General features: G+C 44.2%; 1 protein-coding gene across 1 annotated transcript; it reads left to right on the top strand.

Annotated features, from left to right (window-relative positions):
* The first annotated feature begins 8,388 nt into the window (after positions 1–8,388).
* On the top strand, positions 8,389–9,724 carry LOC120570293 (trace amine-associated receptor 13c-like). Its single transcript, XM_039818558.1, has 2 exons — positions 8,389–8,555; positions 8,908–9,724. The coding sequence occupies exons 1-2, from the start codon at positions 8,389–8,391 to the stop codon at positions 9,722–9,724; spliced, it is 984 nt and encodes a 327-aa protein (XP_039674492.1).
* Positions 9,725–16,992: the final 7,268 nt, after the last annotated feature.

Genomic DNA, 16,992 nt, shown 5'->3' with positions numbered 1-16,992 from the left:
ATACCTCACCGTAAACTTGTACGGCTGCAAGGACAGGTGCCAGCGGGTGATCCTGGAATTAAAGTCACGCATGCGATGTAGCCACTGCAAGGGCCTATGGTCTGTCTCCAAGACAAACTCTTTGCCGACAAGGTAATATTTCAAAGTATCAAGAGCCCACTTGATGGCAAGACACTCCTTTTCAATGGTGGAGTATCGTGTCTCGCGAGGGAACAGTTTGCGACTCACAAACTGTATGGGTCTTTTGTCTGCCCCCTCACCCTGCAACAACACCGCCCCCAGGCCAATGCCTGAAGCGTCGGTTTGCACAGTGAAGGGCAAGGAGAAGTCGGGACTCCGCAATACCGGCTCCCGGCACATGCTCTCCTTGAGATCGTGGAAAGCTGCCTCACACTCAGCAGTCCAGACCACCTTGTTAGGACTGGTCTTGCGAGTGAGGTCAGACAGGGGAACAGCACGGCTCGAAAAGTTGGGGATAAAACGCCTGTACCAGCCGACCAACCCCAGGAAAGACCGCACCCCCTTCTTGGTTGAAGGTGGCTTGGCACTACGGATGGCGTCCACCTTGCCAACCTGCGGACGTATGGTGCCACCACCCAGGACATATCCCAGGTAGCTCACCTCCGACCGGGCAAGCTGGCATTTACTGGCGTTCACCACCAACCCGGCCTGACGAATCCTCTGGAAGACATCACTCAGGTGTCGAAGATGTTCGTCCCACGACGAACTGTGGATAATGACATCATCAATATAAGCTGCGGCGTAGTCCTCGGCTCCCCTCAGCACCTCGTCCATGAGACGCTGGAAAGTCGCGGCTGCGCCATGCAGGCCAAAGGGCATAACCCTGAACTGGAACAGACCAGATGGAGCTTTGAAGGCCGTCAGCTCCTGTGCCTGGGGTGAAAGCGGCACCTGCCAGTACCCTTTACACAAATCCAAGGTACTGAGGAACTCAGCCTTCCCCAGACGCTCCACCAGTTCATCCACACGGGGCATGGGATATGGGTCAAAAGCTGAGATGGCATTCAGCTTCGACAAGTCAACACAGAAACGGAGCCCCCCGTCCTTCTTCGGCACCAGGACCACGGGACTACACCACTCACTGCGTGATCTCTCGATCACCCCCATCTCCAGCATCGCCAATACCTCCTGCTTCAGCGCGGGATCAGTCGCGCTGGAACCCTGGTGGCGGCCCGTCGGACGGGGCCTGGAGAAGTCAGTTTGATGTCGTGGGTATGACGTCCGTTCAGCCCTGGCCGATCCTGAAATAGGCCCCTTGGGACGATAGTCAACAGGTCCTCCTGCTGTTCAGCAGTCAAGTGGGTGACGGAGGGGTAGGTCGACGTCGCCGCCGCTAGGAAAGTACTGCTCCAACGGTTCCTCTTCCTCCTCCACAGTCCGTGCCCACAGCTGATCTTGAATAGAAGATTGTCGATCAATCCATCGCTTTAAGAGGTTCACATGGTAGATCTGCTTGAGCGCCCGTCTGTCTGGCATCGCGATTTCATAGGTGACCTCGCCGATCCTGCGAAGTACCGTGAAAGGGCCTTGCCACTTCGCCAGCAGACTGCTTTCCGACGATGGCAACAACAGTAGCACCTTCTGTCCGGCACACAAAGGAGCGACTTGCGCTCCGTCGGTCATACCACGTCTTCTGCCTCGTCTGAGCCCGGGCCAGGTGTTGGTGGGCCATGGAGCTCAGCTGGTCCAGTTTCTCCCTCATCTTCAGGACATAGCTCGCGATGTTAGTTGGTTGGCGAGGGCGTCCCCTCCCAACTCCCGGAGGATGTCCAGCGGGCCTCTCACCTCCGCGTCCGAACAAGAGTTCGAAGGGAGAGAATCCGTAGATGCCTCGGGGTACTTTTGTACTGCCAACAACAGGTAAGGAAGCCACTGGTCCCAGTCAGCTCCTGACTCTCAACGAACTTCCGCAGCATCGACTTCAGGGTCTGATTGAATCTCTCAACCATGCCGTCGGTCTGCGGGTGGTACGGTGTGGTTTTAATGCCCGAATCCCTTAACAGGGAGTACACCTGCCTCAATGTCTTACTGGTGAAGTTAGTACCCTGATCGGTTAAGATTTCCTTGGGGACACCCCAATGCGGAGAAAAGTTGAAGCAAACTATTGGCCACCTGCCTTGCCTTAGTGTTTCTGAGGGGGAATGCCTCTGGGTAAGTGCGTTGTAGATTGCGCAAATCACCAAGATGTAGCGGTAACCTGCCCTACTCCTCTCTAAGGGACCAACTACATCCATGGCAATGCGACTGAAAGGTGTGTCAATAATGGGAAGACTGATGAGGGGAGCTTTTAAGCCTCTCTTGGAGCGAGCAGACAACTGGCACTCTGGACACAACCTACAGTATTCTGCTATGTCATTACTGAAACCTGGCCAATAGAATCTTTGCAGGATTCTCTTCTCTGTCTTTTCCCTGCCCAGATGTCCTGACCATGGAACACTGTGTCCCAAGTGCAACACTTTGGTCCTAAGAGCCTCCGGAACAACCAACTGCTCTGTGTCTGTACTCACTCGATACAGTTTCTCATTATTGACAACAAAACATGTGTCACCTTCCCTCATGGCTTCCCTAGCCTCATCTGGGTTTTTTGCAGACGAAAAGCACGAGCTAAGAGTGGGGGGTCCGCCCGCTGAAGCATCTGGAAGTCCTCACAAAAGGCTTCAGTACCCTTCTAACGGTGGGGAGGACAGACCTTCCTGCATCACTGTACCTGACACTTTCGCGCGCCTCTCTCGCCTTGGACTTTCTAGGCTTGCCACCAGGACAACTCTCAAATGGTAACTCTGACCAAACATCAGTGTCTGGTCCATCTCTTGCCTGGGCTCTAGTTGTAACATAAGCATCAACTGTGTCAACACTTTGTAATAGCTCTGTAAGAATTGGTACATCCTGGCCTAGAATCACAGGATACGGGCACTTATCCAAAAATCCCCACAGTTAACAAGACGTCTGGCCATTAATCTCAATGAGAACCTCACCTGTTTGGTGCTCAGACTCATCCCCATGGATGCAGCGGACCCTCACTGTGCCCACAGGCTGGAAATCAGACTTCAAACAGGACTTACGAATAAACGATACACTACTTCCTGTATCAACTAAAGCCTGAACTGTCTTTCCACCTATCTTCACAGGGACTGTTACATCGGAAGAAGTACCAGATAAGTGCTTGCTATGGCCAGGTATGTAACATATTCTGGAATCAGACATTCTTTGCACTGTGCAATTGGGCCTAATGTGACCCGGCTGGCCACAACCATGGCATACAAGTACCCTAGGTGCTCTAGCCGGATGGTGCTAACACCGGGGCTATTGGAGGGTTTAAACACACGACCACTACCACCCACAGACTTACCAGAGAATGTCTTGTCTGGCTCCCCGGCGGCTGCTTTGGTAGGGTCTTCTCCAGTCCTGCTGTTGTGGGCCTCTTCTGGATTGCCTGGCGGCCATGAAAGTCTCCACCAGGTCTGCCGCTTAGCGCTACGAGGCAGGGGTGCCGCTCTCACCCATACCTGAAGCTCAGGGTGCAGCATGTCTAGGAACTGCTCCAACACGATTCGGTCACACACTTCCTCATTGGTCAGCAACTCTGGAACTAGCCATTTCCCCATCAGGTCCTTCAGCCGGGCTTGAAGTTCTTTCGCCGTCTCACCCGCCACAACGGTCTTGGACCGGAAACGTTGGCGGTAAGTCTCGGCGCTGATGTTGAACTTGTCGAGAACAGCCTGCTTCACTTTCATGTAGTCACGGCTATCTGCCAAACTCATGGCTACGTAGGCAGATCTAGCCTTACCCTTTAACAATGGCACCAGGTACAATGCCCAAGTCTCAGGGGGCCACTGACTTGCTGCTGCCAATCTTTCAAAGGTGGTCAAATAGTTCTCAATATCTTCGTCCCTCTTCCGAGGGGACATCCTAGGGGTGTCCACCCCGTTGAAGGTGTGGTGATGTGGCAAGGCCAAAAGCTGTGGAGTCAAGGGAGCTCTGCATCCTGGGTGCTGTGTGCTGACCTGTCTGTGGCTGAGGAGTTGGCACATCCAGAAATGGCATGTTGTAGAGCTGATCGGAGGCTGCCGAAGGGCGGGAGTCGGGCGGGTCCCTCTGCTGCTGTCCAGCAAGTGTCTGTCCCGTCTCCTGCGTTGTTACCGACTCGTCTCTCACCAGTTGCTGCAGTTGCCTGAACTGGTGCTCCACTCCTCTCCATCTCCTGTCTTGACGAAGCGCCTCTGCCTCCATCTGGTGCTGCTGACGCCCCTGAGACTCCACCATCGCTCTCACCACTTTCTCCAAGCGCTCAGTCCTGTCTTCCCCTCCGAGGGGAGGCCGTACCGACGCCGTGGATTTGCGGCCTCGGCCCATCGCCAAACCATCGCTAGGGTTGCCGTACCCGCCTCCTTCTTCACTCATCTTAACCCATAGAGTGCTGCTCGGACACTGCTAACCGGAAACCACTGCCACCAAATGTTGAGGGTAGATGCAACAGAATGGTCGGATCAGATGGTATACACTCAGACGGAATCAAAAGTGGTGTCAAAAGGATGGGATTTTAGTATACTTGTCCCAAATTAAGGCCCATAGCCGAACAATCAATTAACAAAACCAAAATTAAAAAAAAAAAAAAAAAAAAAAAAAAAAAAAAAAAGATACTCTACCACAAAAATTTTATAAATTGACGTGAGAGTCAAAACTTATTAAACAATACAAAGTTACAGCTGTATACAAGTTTGACGTTTTTGTACTAGTCACCAGAGCCTTCACAGACTGACGTCCTTCCTTCTCTAGCTCTCGAGCAACTGACACTGACAGTCTATATAGGCCTGTAAGCGCATCCCTGGAATTGGAAGATACCAACCCCAAATAAAATACAAGGGTGGCTAAGGCGAACAGACAATAAAAGCTACAATCAGCCAAAATTAACAGATCTAGTAGACTAGAAATTTACCGAAGATTTATAACTGACTCACCAAAACATTCCACTAAGCCACCAAAGACTGACAGACAAAATAAATAATTACTCAAAATTACAATCATTTCCTGTTACCCCGGATGTAGTAACGTCATTTAAACTCGCCGATCGCGGCAAACTTTCCTTTAACAACAACAGAGCAGACGCCGGTAAGCCACCAAGACTACAAGTTATCCTGTTACCTTTTAAACTAAATAAACAGCAAATTAACATAGACGTAAGTGTTGTGTGATTATTATAAATGATGTTTGTGACAAACAATATGATTTTAAACAGAATATGATGTATTGATAAATATAGCTATAGCCTAGAAATCACCGCAGTATTAGCTGTAAATATGTGCACAAGAATGCTACGGGATTACTGTATGGAATCAAATGAATGTGGTTTAACAGATAATTTGAAACGGAGCATATAATACGTAACAGAGCATATTGACATGCTAACAAAACATACACAGGCAACATTTAAACTCAGCCTTTGTGAGCTAAACTCGGTAGCGCATCGCTACCGTGACGGCAGCTATGCGCCCCGTCACAAGTATTTATTTTTTTTACTTTTCAAATTAGTTTCGACATTTGGAATTCGTTCCAACAGCCCTAATGGACAGTCTGTGGGGAGTGAAGCAAAGGGACCTTGGGCTACGTTCTGTTCTGCCACTGCTGATTTGAGCAAATGGTATATGTTGTGGGTATCATAGCAACCTTTAAATCCAGTTTCCCTTTTAGAATGACAATTCAATCAGGAGAGACTTGTTTGCAGATATGCAAAAGGGTTAATGTACAACAGCATGTAATGTACAATGTTTTGGAGATTGAACTCCATCGTTATTAATACATTTAAATATTAATAAATGTAATGTAGGGGTAGGGAACCAAGATGTAACCCCCCGATGGAATCCAGACACCGGTGATGGCGCAGAAAGCCGTAACTAGACCGAGAAGGCAGCCGGAGAAACCCTCAGGACGGGAGGCGGAAGGGGAGGAGGAGGGACGACGACTTCCTGAAATGACAGCTGATAACACAGGGAGAGAAGCAGCTTATAAAACAGTGACGTAACGCTGTGATTGGCCAATGGGATCCTTTCCCGATCCTGATTGGATTATCAGAAGGTAGATGCCTCCAGCGCTGATTCGCTTAGGAGGGACTGATAGCCTACTTGTTAGGTCTTCCTTTTAGAATTTGCGCTGAGCTACATTAGATTACCACCACCTGCTGGTATTCATTGGTAGTTATTTAATTTGCTAGATGTGCATAACATACATGGTAGTTGGCCGTTGGTTGTAGTCTCTGTGCTGTACATGGTGTGTCAGGGCCTTTTGTTTTGCGAGTCTTGTTGCCCAATCATTTATTCCAGTTCCCTGCCCACTCCAGCTGTACCTTGTCTCCAGTGTTTATACTGTAATAAAGTAATAAAGAGTAGAGTAATAGTGTAATAAAGAGTATGATTTTTTGTTTCTCTATCCTGGCTGTTGCAGTCTCTGCATTTTGGGTCTGAATTTGCACAAACCTGACAGGAAAGACATCAATGTCCACCAAAGATTATGAGGGAGAATGGAAAAGGTGGAGAAAATGCTAGAAATAGAAAAATCAGTTGTTTGACATTTCTTGGCAGAAAGCTTACAGAGCTGCAGCGTCTCTGAGAGCTGCAGCGAGGTTTGCACAAGGTCTCATGTTAGCTAACATTAGCTTCACAATTTTTTCACTCACAATTAACATAAGCTAATAAATGTTAGCCCGAACTGAATTGGCTTGTTCACATATTAGTTTTAAAAGTAATTTGATTTAGGACTTGACTTGCCTTAACTAAGGACTGGACTTGACAAAATCTGTGACTTGACTTGCCCACGCTTAAAGTGATGGTTCGGAGTAATTTCACCCTAGGGTCCTTGCACCATGACCTCAAGCCAAACAAATCCCCAGAAGCTTTTTTCACCTGGGTCGAACATTGGGAGAGTTAGCGTTATAAGCTGAATAGCTTAGCGCAGGGGCTAATGGATCCGAAGTGTCTTTTAACATTACCCCACTAATAATGCCCGAAATGATACCAAACATTTACAGTAGTACAAATAGGTTATGTACTCATAAAACAATGGATTGGAAAGTTTGTAAGTACACCAGAAGTGTATGTAAATAACACTTGCCTGCTGGCTTCTGCTCTCTGCTGTTGTTGATCCAATCGTTTTATGAGTACATAACCTATTTTGTACTAGTGTAGAAGTTGGTATCATTTCGGGCATTTTTAGTGGGGTAATGTACAAGATACACTCTGCACGTAATAGGATATCGCTACAACCAGGCAGAGCAACGAAGAAGGTAGAGGTATCCGGTCGGCAAAAGTCCGAACACATCTTCCCTTTTTTAAGAATGATTTCTGTGCCGTTCTTTGTTCTTTTCTCAAAGAAAAGCTTAACTCCAAGTCTTCCAGAAGACCGCTGTTCTCAGCAGCAGCAGCCATAAGCCCACCCACCGACTCTATACACGATGTGATTGACCTGACCAAAATTAGTTTTTTCCAGCTCACAAGCCAACGGAGAGTTCCTAGATTGACTCTGGCTGAAAAATAAATTTGCTAGCACTAGGGTGCGTCTAGATTTATAGGCTAGGTGCAAAGGACACCAGCGTGAAATTACTCCGAACCATCACTTTAAGTGCGACTCGAGTCAGAGTCTCAGACTCAAGTCCCCATCTCTGCTAAACGCTACAGAGGAAACATTGCTGATCTTTAACTGGCTGATTCGAGTCATCCAGTAGAGTTCTCCGGGCCTAATGTTGGGTTTGCTATGGAAAAAGTACACATGGCAATACTCTGGTAAGAGGAAATTATGTTTAACCATGTATCCAGCTAATTCAAATAGCTCACGTTACTGTATTGTCTGAGATGATGTAATTTAATATAGTATGTGGCGTTTTCATTTGCCAGGTACAAATGTGACACCAAAACAATTCCCCTCCCGAGACTATTTTGCAGAACTCCCGAGTCAGTTGTGATTGGGTTAAAGAAATGCAAAAAAACCAGAGTGTTTTTTTCTCCTATCCTATCCTTTCTTCATCTGTGGACCTTTCTCCTCAGTGCTGTGGAGATAGAGCTAGAAATCCAAGACTCCTGTTTTTTCTTTTTTTTTTTTTTCGGATTTGAAAAGTTATCTGTAGGACAAAGGAAAGGAAACAAGTGTAGAAAATGACAAAAGAGAGATTGATAGAGAGACAGTGAGAAAGGCAGGGTTACAGAGAGAGCGATAAAGATGATGGTGGGACGTGCAGAGCGAGGGAGGAGGGGCATCAGAGTCCAACAGGGAGTGAGAGAGAGGAGGGGATGAAGAGAATGTGAGAGAGATAATTCAGTTACATGACTCAGGTTTGTTCAGAAAGCTGCCAGAGCTGCAGCTATCTGCAGATCTCTGCAGATGGAGGTTGAGGACAGAGCCGAGCTCTGCTTTCCACAGTTCCCAAACACCTCCTGCAGGAAGCCCTCGCCTCCTTGGCCCCAAACAGTTACCATTATGTTGTATTCCATCTCTCCTATCACTGTGGTTCTCAACCTGCTCGTCATCATCTCTATCTCCCACTTCAGGCAGATATTAACTTCTCAGCTTCTCTCTACAGGAATTGTAACTTAAAAATGTGAACAGCTGCTGTATATTTAGAAGAATTGTCTTTGAGCTAGTACTGAATAATGTTGCTCCAAATGTCTAACTTTGATGCCAGAGACTGTTGTTCATGTCCACTCTCTTACCAATATTAAGCATTGTTTCTGTCCGCTGTGACCTCAACCAAGTCATTTTAACTGTCTACACTTAAACATATGGTTACTACTGATGTGGTGGAACGGAATATATACAAACTCATGTGGATTTGTATTTTCATTTTGAATACTGGTTTTGTTAATCTTGTTGGTTAAATGGTGCTTTTCTCTTTCCCTCCAGACAGCTGCACACATCCACCAACATCCTCCTCCTCTCTCTGGCTGTCTCAGACCTTCTAGTGGGCCTCGTGCTGATGCCTCTAGAAGTTCTCAGCAGAACATCCTGCTGGTTTCTTGGTGAATTTGTGTGTTCTACATTTGATCTTCTTGCCATCATCATTCCCTCAGCCTCAATAGGTGACATAGTTCTCATATCAGCTGACCGTTATGTGGCTATATGTGACCCTCTGCACTACACCACTAAAGTCACTGCGAGAAGAGTTAAATTCTGTGTTTGTCTGTGTTGGCTCTGTTCTGTTACCTACAGCCTTCTCTTTTTAATGGATTTTCATTCTGAACCAGCGTGGTATAAACCCTGCTACGGAGAATGTATTGTGTTCAATCAATACTTCTTACTGCTTTTTGATCTTTTTGTTAACTTTGCTGTTCCAGTTACTGTCATCGTAGTTCTGTATCTGAGAGTATTTGCTGCGGCTGTGTCTCAGGCTCGTGCCATGCGCTCTCACATTACAGCTGTCACACTCCAGCATTCAGTGACTCCAAAGGCAAAGAAATCAGAGCTGAAAGCAGCCAGGAATCTTGGTGTTCTTGTAGTTGTTTTTCTAATATGTGTATGCCCGTTATACACCATAAAATTCATGGATTACAACTGGATTATAGCTTTAATTAATAACTTTTCATACATTCTGTATTTGTCTAACTCTTGTCTAAACCCTGTGATCTATGCCTTCTTGTACCCCTGGTTTAGAAAAGCAGTTAAACTCATTGTAACTCTTCAGATACTGCAGCCTGGCTCCTCTGAGACCAACATGCTGTAGAGAGGCGGTGGAGGGACTGAGATCAGACTCGGTCTAAGGAGAAATGAATGAATATGTTCCTGCTGTTCAGTGAGTGAATTATCAAATACATAAAGTGAAGATATGATTACCCATCAATTAACAGACCTGTGTTTCAGCTATTGCTTGTTGTACACTTTTCCTCTCTGCAAAGAGTCCTAAGCACCATATACTGTCTCTAGGTAATCACCGGTTTAATGCAAGTTTTAAATTCACTGACACTTATGAAGGATGTTTTCTTCCCAGGGAACCGTTTCTCCTTTTGATGGAAACATTCACAACTACAGCTTTGAACTTATGTCTCTATGTTTGGTCACAGCATCATCTCTGTGATTTGTGTCCATGTTGTTGCTAACAGAAAGTCCAGGCCTGCTGGGCTCCTGTTTCACAGAGAAAAAAGATGCCCCTGAACAGCCACACTTTCCCTTCAAGTAGAGAAAACCATCAGCTGTTGTTTATCAGATACAACTGTCAGCACAAAAGATCATGTTCTCTTTCAGCTCAGGGAGAAAAGTTGTTTTTCACTTTAGTGCCATTCATGTTTGATCCCTGTATCACATTTGTTGTCTATGACACACATATTTAAAGCACTATGAAGTTCTTTTCACAGGAAGTTAAATAACAGGTACTTTTAAAAGTCAGGATTTTTAAAAGTCAGGATTATTTACAGTTCATCAGATAATGAGTTACATTTAACTTATTTTAGACAAATTATGTGAATGCGATGCATTGCCATTTAAAATCCTTTTTATTAGAAAAATGATCACATTTAATGGCATTCATTCAATTGTACATAGCATTGTGATATTTTTTTGTCAAGTTACATGAAATATAATAAACAAGAAATATATAAAGATGCCCCTGAACAGCCACACTTTCCCTTCAAGTAGAGAAAACCATCAGCTGTTGTTTATCAGATACAACTGTCAGCACAAAAGATCATGTTCTCTTTCAGCTCAGGGAGAAAAGTTGTTTTTTCACTTTAGTACCATTCATGTTTGATCCCTGTATCACATTTGCTGTCTCTGACACAAATATTTAAAGCACTATTCATTCAAATGTCAGGTACATTTAACTTATTTTCGACTAATTATGTGATGCGATGGGTTGCCATTTCAAAGAATTTTTATTAGAAAAATTATCACATTCAATGTCATGCATTCAATTGTACATAGCATATATTTCAAGTTGCATGAAATATAATGGACAAGACATATTCATAATGTAACTCCATGTCCTGGACTGGTCAAGAAAAACCACAAGAGACAATAATGATGTGGTGAAACACAGAACAAAAATAAATAAAACTACAGTAACAGTAAAAGCTACAGAGGGTGGGGTGAGAGAATGTGTTTACCGTGTCTCTAAGAACACGGGGTCACCAGGGGTTACAAGCCGGCAGGGCATTAATCAGTTAAACAGACAGAACCAGATACTCTTACTGGCCGTTTTCCAATCATCCCTAATTCTCACTACGTGATAGGCATTTCAGAGCTATGAAGCTGCATTAGACATAGTGTTAAATATGATGAAAAAGTGTTTGATTGTTTAGGTTTCTTATTAGCCTTCATACTCCTGGGTATCTGAGTGGGATTGTTGCATTCAAACCTGCCCAAACGAACCGCACCAAGGGGGGAAACCAACCCTAGTGTGATTCAACCAAACTAAATGAGGCAGGTGTTAGAGCCTGTGCCATGCAACAATTACTGTTCAGTGTAGAGCTACATTATCTACAAACTCAAACTGCCACAGTTATTCATGAAATTCTCTGCTGACTTGCCAGAAGATGGAGCTGATGACTTGTATTTTGCAGGATAGTAATACAGTACAGCGGTTGAGATGACAAGTCAATGTTTGTCCAAGTCCAAGACCAGGACTAGTCAAGACCAAGTCCAAATGAGAGACAGAAAAATAGAATCCTCTTCAAGACCACTTAGATACTTGTTCATAATGTATGTGATGCAAGAGACACTATATCTTTTATTTTAAGATAATCATTTTGCATTTTTTGTAATGATCCAAAAGCAAGAACAGTGTAACAACACTGTAGGATCAAATGAGGTTATAGACCGGTGTCACAGGTGTCACAAAAATACTAATGTTCCCATTTCTTAAACGTCTCACTTGTCTTGTAGAATCCACAGTACAAAGTGCTCTGTGACATTGTGTCTGAGGCCAGAATTAAAAAACAGCTCTCGCTGCTCGGCCCCTAATTATCATCAAGGGATTTATTGGAAATTTCCTCGGGTATAATAGGTATGGTATCAAATGTGGCCAACCACACTCATCCCAGAGCTGAGAAATATAGTACACCCAAAAGTAAGTGAAAGAGCAAGACACTCCAATGGGGTTATTCACTTAAAAAAACAGCTGCCATGGAAACAATGTTTTTTGTTCTTCATCAAAGGACCAAAACTGTAGTCTATTTAGCAAAATTGTGATAAGATGTATGTTGGTGGACATAACATACACCACAAGGATGAGAGCACAATAGTAGCATCAGACATAATGATGACATAATCTTTAATAAGTGTGAACGGATCAAACTGACACTCCAAAATCCACTATGAAAACTTAAGATCAAGATGAAAGAGGAACATCAATATTGAACAGGCTGGCCTGTTTTGTAGCTCACTTGAACAAATCAAGCTAAAAGAGGTGAAGGAAACAGCAAACACTTAGAAGATAATTAAGTAAAATAGGTCAAACTATGCTAAGCCAAATGAATCTATGGACTTGTGTTCAGGAACGGGTTTTAAGCAGGAAGGTGTCAAATTATAAATACATGGTCTATAATCATAACCATACAAACTGTTAATCATTTAAATCTTCTAAATTAAAATATCTTTGATTTTGTGTCTCCAGTCCCCACATAAGCATAATGCACAGTGGCATGTTAACCTAGGACACAAACTAATCTGATCATCTCAGACAGGTGTGTTGATGCTCTGGAAAAACATTTAAAACATGCAGGGAAGGTTTCCAAAGAACAATGGCTGATTATGTAGAAGATGAGACATTGTAGCCGTTTGATCTCTCAATCTTCAGGTCCAAAGGTCAACACTGATCTCAGTGAGCTGTTGTCCAGGTGATGACACTTCTAGATATTTGGCTATATTTTATTGAGTCAGCCTGAGTTGACTCAATAGGCTCGTTCGAGATGAGCCAGATCTGCGCAGAATCGATCACCGGCGATCCGACCGACGTCATCACGCGTGGGCAACGATAATTTCACGAGATCAAGGCGGCCGCAGTTTTTAGAGCCAGGCGCCGCAGTTGCTCTTCCCCGACTGCAAGACCCATGCGGACCCAGAGCATGCTGGGAAACGCCGGCCCCTCAGCTGATCTATCAGCTGATTGGTTCAGAATCGACTCAACATGATGACGTTTTATATAAACTTTTTATTGATTTGAACTGCTATTTGTCTGATTTAAAAGCTTATTCTGTACAGAACACATGTTGTCTGGCTTATAGTTATGTTTAGAAGTCAGAGAGACTAAATCTGATTATGGATCATCATCTGTTGTTAATTCAAATCAGCAACAGATCACATGTAGAGCATTTTGACAGCTACTCTGTCAATAAAAACATCTGGAGACTGTGTAAGAGCTGATATATGGGTCTGATAACATTTTATTAAATCAGAATCAGACCACAGTGTTTCTGTCACTTCCTGTTCAGCCTGAAGTCTGCTGGAATCAGCTGGAAAACTGTCCGACTTGAGAGCGGATTTTTGTCTCCGCCCCCGGCTGCTGCAGCCTGCTCTCGTCCACTTTACAGGCGAGGCGCAGTTCATCTCAAACGAGCCTTACAACATGACTTTCCTTAACTGGAACTGGACTGATTGTTAATCAGAATCAGGTGTGTTAATGCAGACACACATTTAAAACATGCAGGGCAGTTGTCCACAGCACAACACCTGGTTAGATACATGTATGATCATCTTGCAACACCACAGGTTCAAACTCAGAACCACTGAGGCCGTAGGCAGGTGGTGATGTCACCAGTGGCATCGCAACACCTAGTAGACAAGGAGCAGACTTGCTTGAAAATGCAGAATTTAAAGCTGCTGTCAAAAAGATTTATTTCACATCAGAAAATTCTGAGAATTTGTGTACTTGGTCAAGACAACATATCCATAATAAACAAAGATCAATAAATGCCAAACTGATGTTTAAAGATGCTCTATTTTGCATTGACTGCAGTGTGCAGATGAGGACACAATTGAAATATATATTTTAAATCCGCTTTTTTAGATAAAATTCTGAAATGTTGCAAGCCAATTCTACAATGATCTTGGAATATTGTGATTTTTTTTCCATGAACATCAAAGATTTAGTTTGGAAGAAATTGCAGGATTTGTTTACACTACTGTGTGCATTAAAATGTTTTAATGCACTATGGGCTAAATGTTTGATGAATCAAAAATCTGAAAGGTAAATTTGTGGAGGACAGTCTGGAGATGGAGTTGCCCGAATTTGGTGTCAATTGAAACAAACAAGTCCTAGGAGATAGGTTTAAGAAGAGAGTGATGGACTTCAAAATTGCTACAATGTAACAGCAGAGCATAGTTTCTGCTCTACTGGGGCTACAGTTTGGCATAAGTTGCGACTTTGTAGCATGTTCGGCTGATTTGTTATGCATTTTTAAAGTTTAGAATTTTAGATGGCTGTTGCAGCGCCACCATCAGGCACAAGAAATGCACTGATTAAGTTTAGCATAGGACTGGACTAATGTGCAAAGTTTGGTGAGTTTTTGTGCATGGGAACATAAAAGAAGAAATAATACAGGCAAATACAATAGGGTCCACACAGCTTCACTGCTTGGTCCCTAATAATAATAATAATAATAATAATAAAATAATAATAATAATACAGGCTCGTGTAGCCAGGAGTATAGGTGACCAATGTCAGTGCCCGTTCTAAATGGAAAAAATTTTTTTCTAGTCCAGACTCAAACATACGTAATAGCAGACAGACTTTAAAAAAAGATTCATCTACCACAGAGCAGTGTAAAGACTCCTCCCTCCTCTTGTCAGAGTCCACACACTCGCTGCTGAAAGTGTTAATGATACACACCTGTTTTCACTAAAGAGCACACTATGGGTACATCTCAGGTCCTTAAATTGCATCCAAGTTTCCTTCACTTGCTTCCCTTCCTCGCGTCTTAGTCTGGTGCCGGTTGGGGGTGTGATGGTGGCCCCACCCCAAACATTTCTGTTAAACTTAGGCAATCTCTGGTTATTCTCTCCTGATGAAGCCAGCGAAACGTAGAGAGCTCTACTTTGAAGTTCTTTTACAACCTTTTTATGGCTTCTTTTTAACGTGGAGTTTAACCCTTTTTTTAAAGCAGTGATTGCTTTTAATCTCACAGGAGGATTTTAACCTGCAACAGCTCATTTTAATGGAGGATTATTTTAACAAGCCAGCCAGCCAGGATACCTGAGGGGTGAGTCAGCTGAACTTGTTGTGTGTGTGCACTCTGAAGACTACTAAACTCCCCACCTATACAGGATGGCCTTTTATCAACTTTTAGTGCAGCTTTTTATCCTCTTTTATTAACTTGGAGACTGTATGGACCCAGGGGGTCCCCAAAGAGGACCCCTTTCTTTCGGGCAACGGCCTAAGCACCCACAAGGCCTCCTAACCTGTGAGTATTAAGTTCTTTTAACCTCACTGTAACCTTTTTACTTCACAGCTTTAAAGGAGCCTACCTTCCTTTTGTTGGGGACCAGGAAGCTGGTTAAACAGTGATTTGGCTCAGATTGAGTTGACTGCAGAGACACAGGGGAGGCAAGACAAAGGATCTTGGCCTACATGTGAATCCCAAAGCCAGTTTCACCAAACTATTACAAGCCTCCACTTCGCAACATGGAGAATGTGCATTCAACACAAGGATGGCAAGGCAGACTGGTGGTGAGAAAAAGAACAGCTTCACACCTGTGACTAGGTTGCAGTTTTCCCATTGGTCGTCAGGTCTAGGTCACTAGGAGGCGGAGGAAGGATAAAAGCTGTCGGCACTGTGTGTTTCTTCACTTTTCCAACGTGACTCAGGTCACTATAGGAAGCACTCTAGTCCGGGCTAGCTAGCCAGCATCACCTCGCTGGTCGAATTTTGAGCTGGTACAAATTTTACATCGGCCTGATATACAAAGGGGATCCGAGGAAATACTGACTGAGTATTCCTTCATCTGTAGCGGGTTTAATCAGGCTGGATTCAAGAAAAGGACGGAGTTCTGTTTCTTGTTTGGTCGACCTGGATTACGTCTCGTCCCCTCTGCTTCGGACGAAACGGATCGTTAAGCTCTGGCGAGAGACTTAACCTACAAACCACGCATACAGTAAGAGGCTGACACAGTTCTGGGCAGATATTAGAACTAGGGCGTTTGGTTTGTTATTAATGAGCAAAGGGTTCGCTACCATTGTTGCCATTAATGTGATCTGATTTAATCATGTACTGGTCCATATGTGATTATTAATCTGTTCTGTGAATGTATAATTGATCAATAATACTCGTTGATTTATGTTGTGTTAAGTAGCTTGGTAAACCATAATCGCTACCTGCTTAAATCACTCCTTTTAATTAGGAGTTTTTAGTTACTGTCCGCGAGATAATCGCGATGAATCAGCTGTGAGCCACTGAGCTGGCCGTTATCAATATCTAAAGATCAGAGTGTTTCTTTTCTTTACTCTTCTTCTCTTTCTTCTTTTACTAACACACACACGACACAGGCTAGCTGCGTAGGTCCCGAGTTAACGGGGCTAGCTTCACACGTGGAATTGGCTTACGGTCGTACAGAGCTAATACAGGAACTAGCTACCATACCGGCTAAGCGTGCGCGTTGCCTAGCAACCCCCCCGGCTTCTTCGGCCCCTGCCTGTGCACCCAGCACCACTACCGCCCTCTTGAGGCTAAATAGTTTTGTGCAGCTCACAGGAGTAGCCATTTTTGGAGTTGTTTTATGTGTTAGAACCTATGGTTAGAACTACACTTCGACACCGCCCCCTCCCTTTTCACTCACTCACTCTCTCTCACAACACACACACACACACAGACACAGACCTGTCCACGCTGCATCGTTTTTGCTTTGTTTTTGGTTGTGATATTGTAAAAAGGTATGAGTTTATTATTGAAGGATTATTGTTTAGCTACTGATAATTGTGACGTTAATAAATCTTATTATGCTTAATTAGCAGTTGCTTGTGATTATTTGTTAACAATTGCTGGTCGATCAGGTCCGTTGCTTGGA

The sequence above is a fragment of the Perca fluviatilis genome, chromosome 12 (genome assembly GCF_010015445.1).
Source record: "Perca fluviatilis chromosome 12, GENO_Pfluv_1.0, whole genome shotgun sequence".
NCBI classification, from domain to species: Eukaryota; Metazoa; Chordata; class Actinopteri; order Perciformes; family Percidae; genus Perca; species Perca fluviatilis.
This window is presented reverse-complemented; position numbering and strand designations above follow the sequence as displayed.

Bases quoted from the DNA above. Each gene is read 5' to 3' on its own strand.
- LOC120570293 (XM_039818558.1), top strand. From the start codon at position 8,389: ATGGAGGTTGAGGACAGAGCCGAGCTCTGCTTTCCACAGTTCCCAAAC. The intron at 8,556-8,907 runs GCAGATATTAAC...CTTTCCCTCCAG, and splicing joins ATCTCTATCTCCCACTTCAG to ACAGCTGCACACATCCACCA.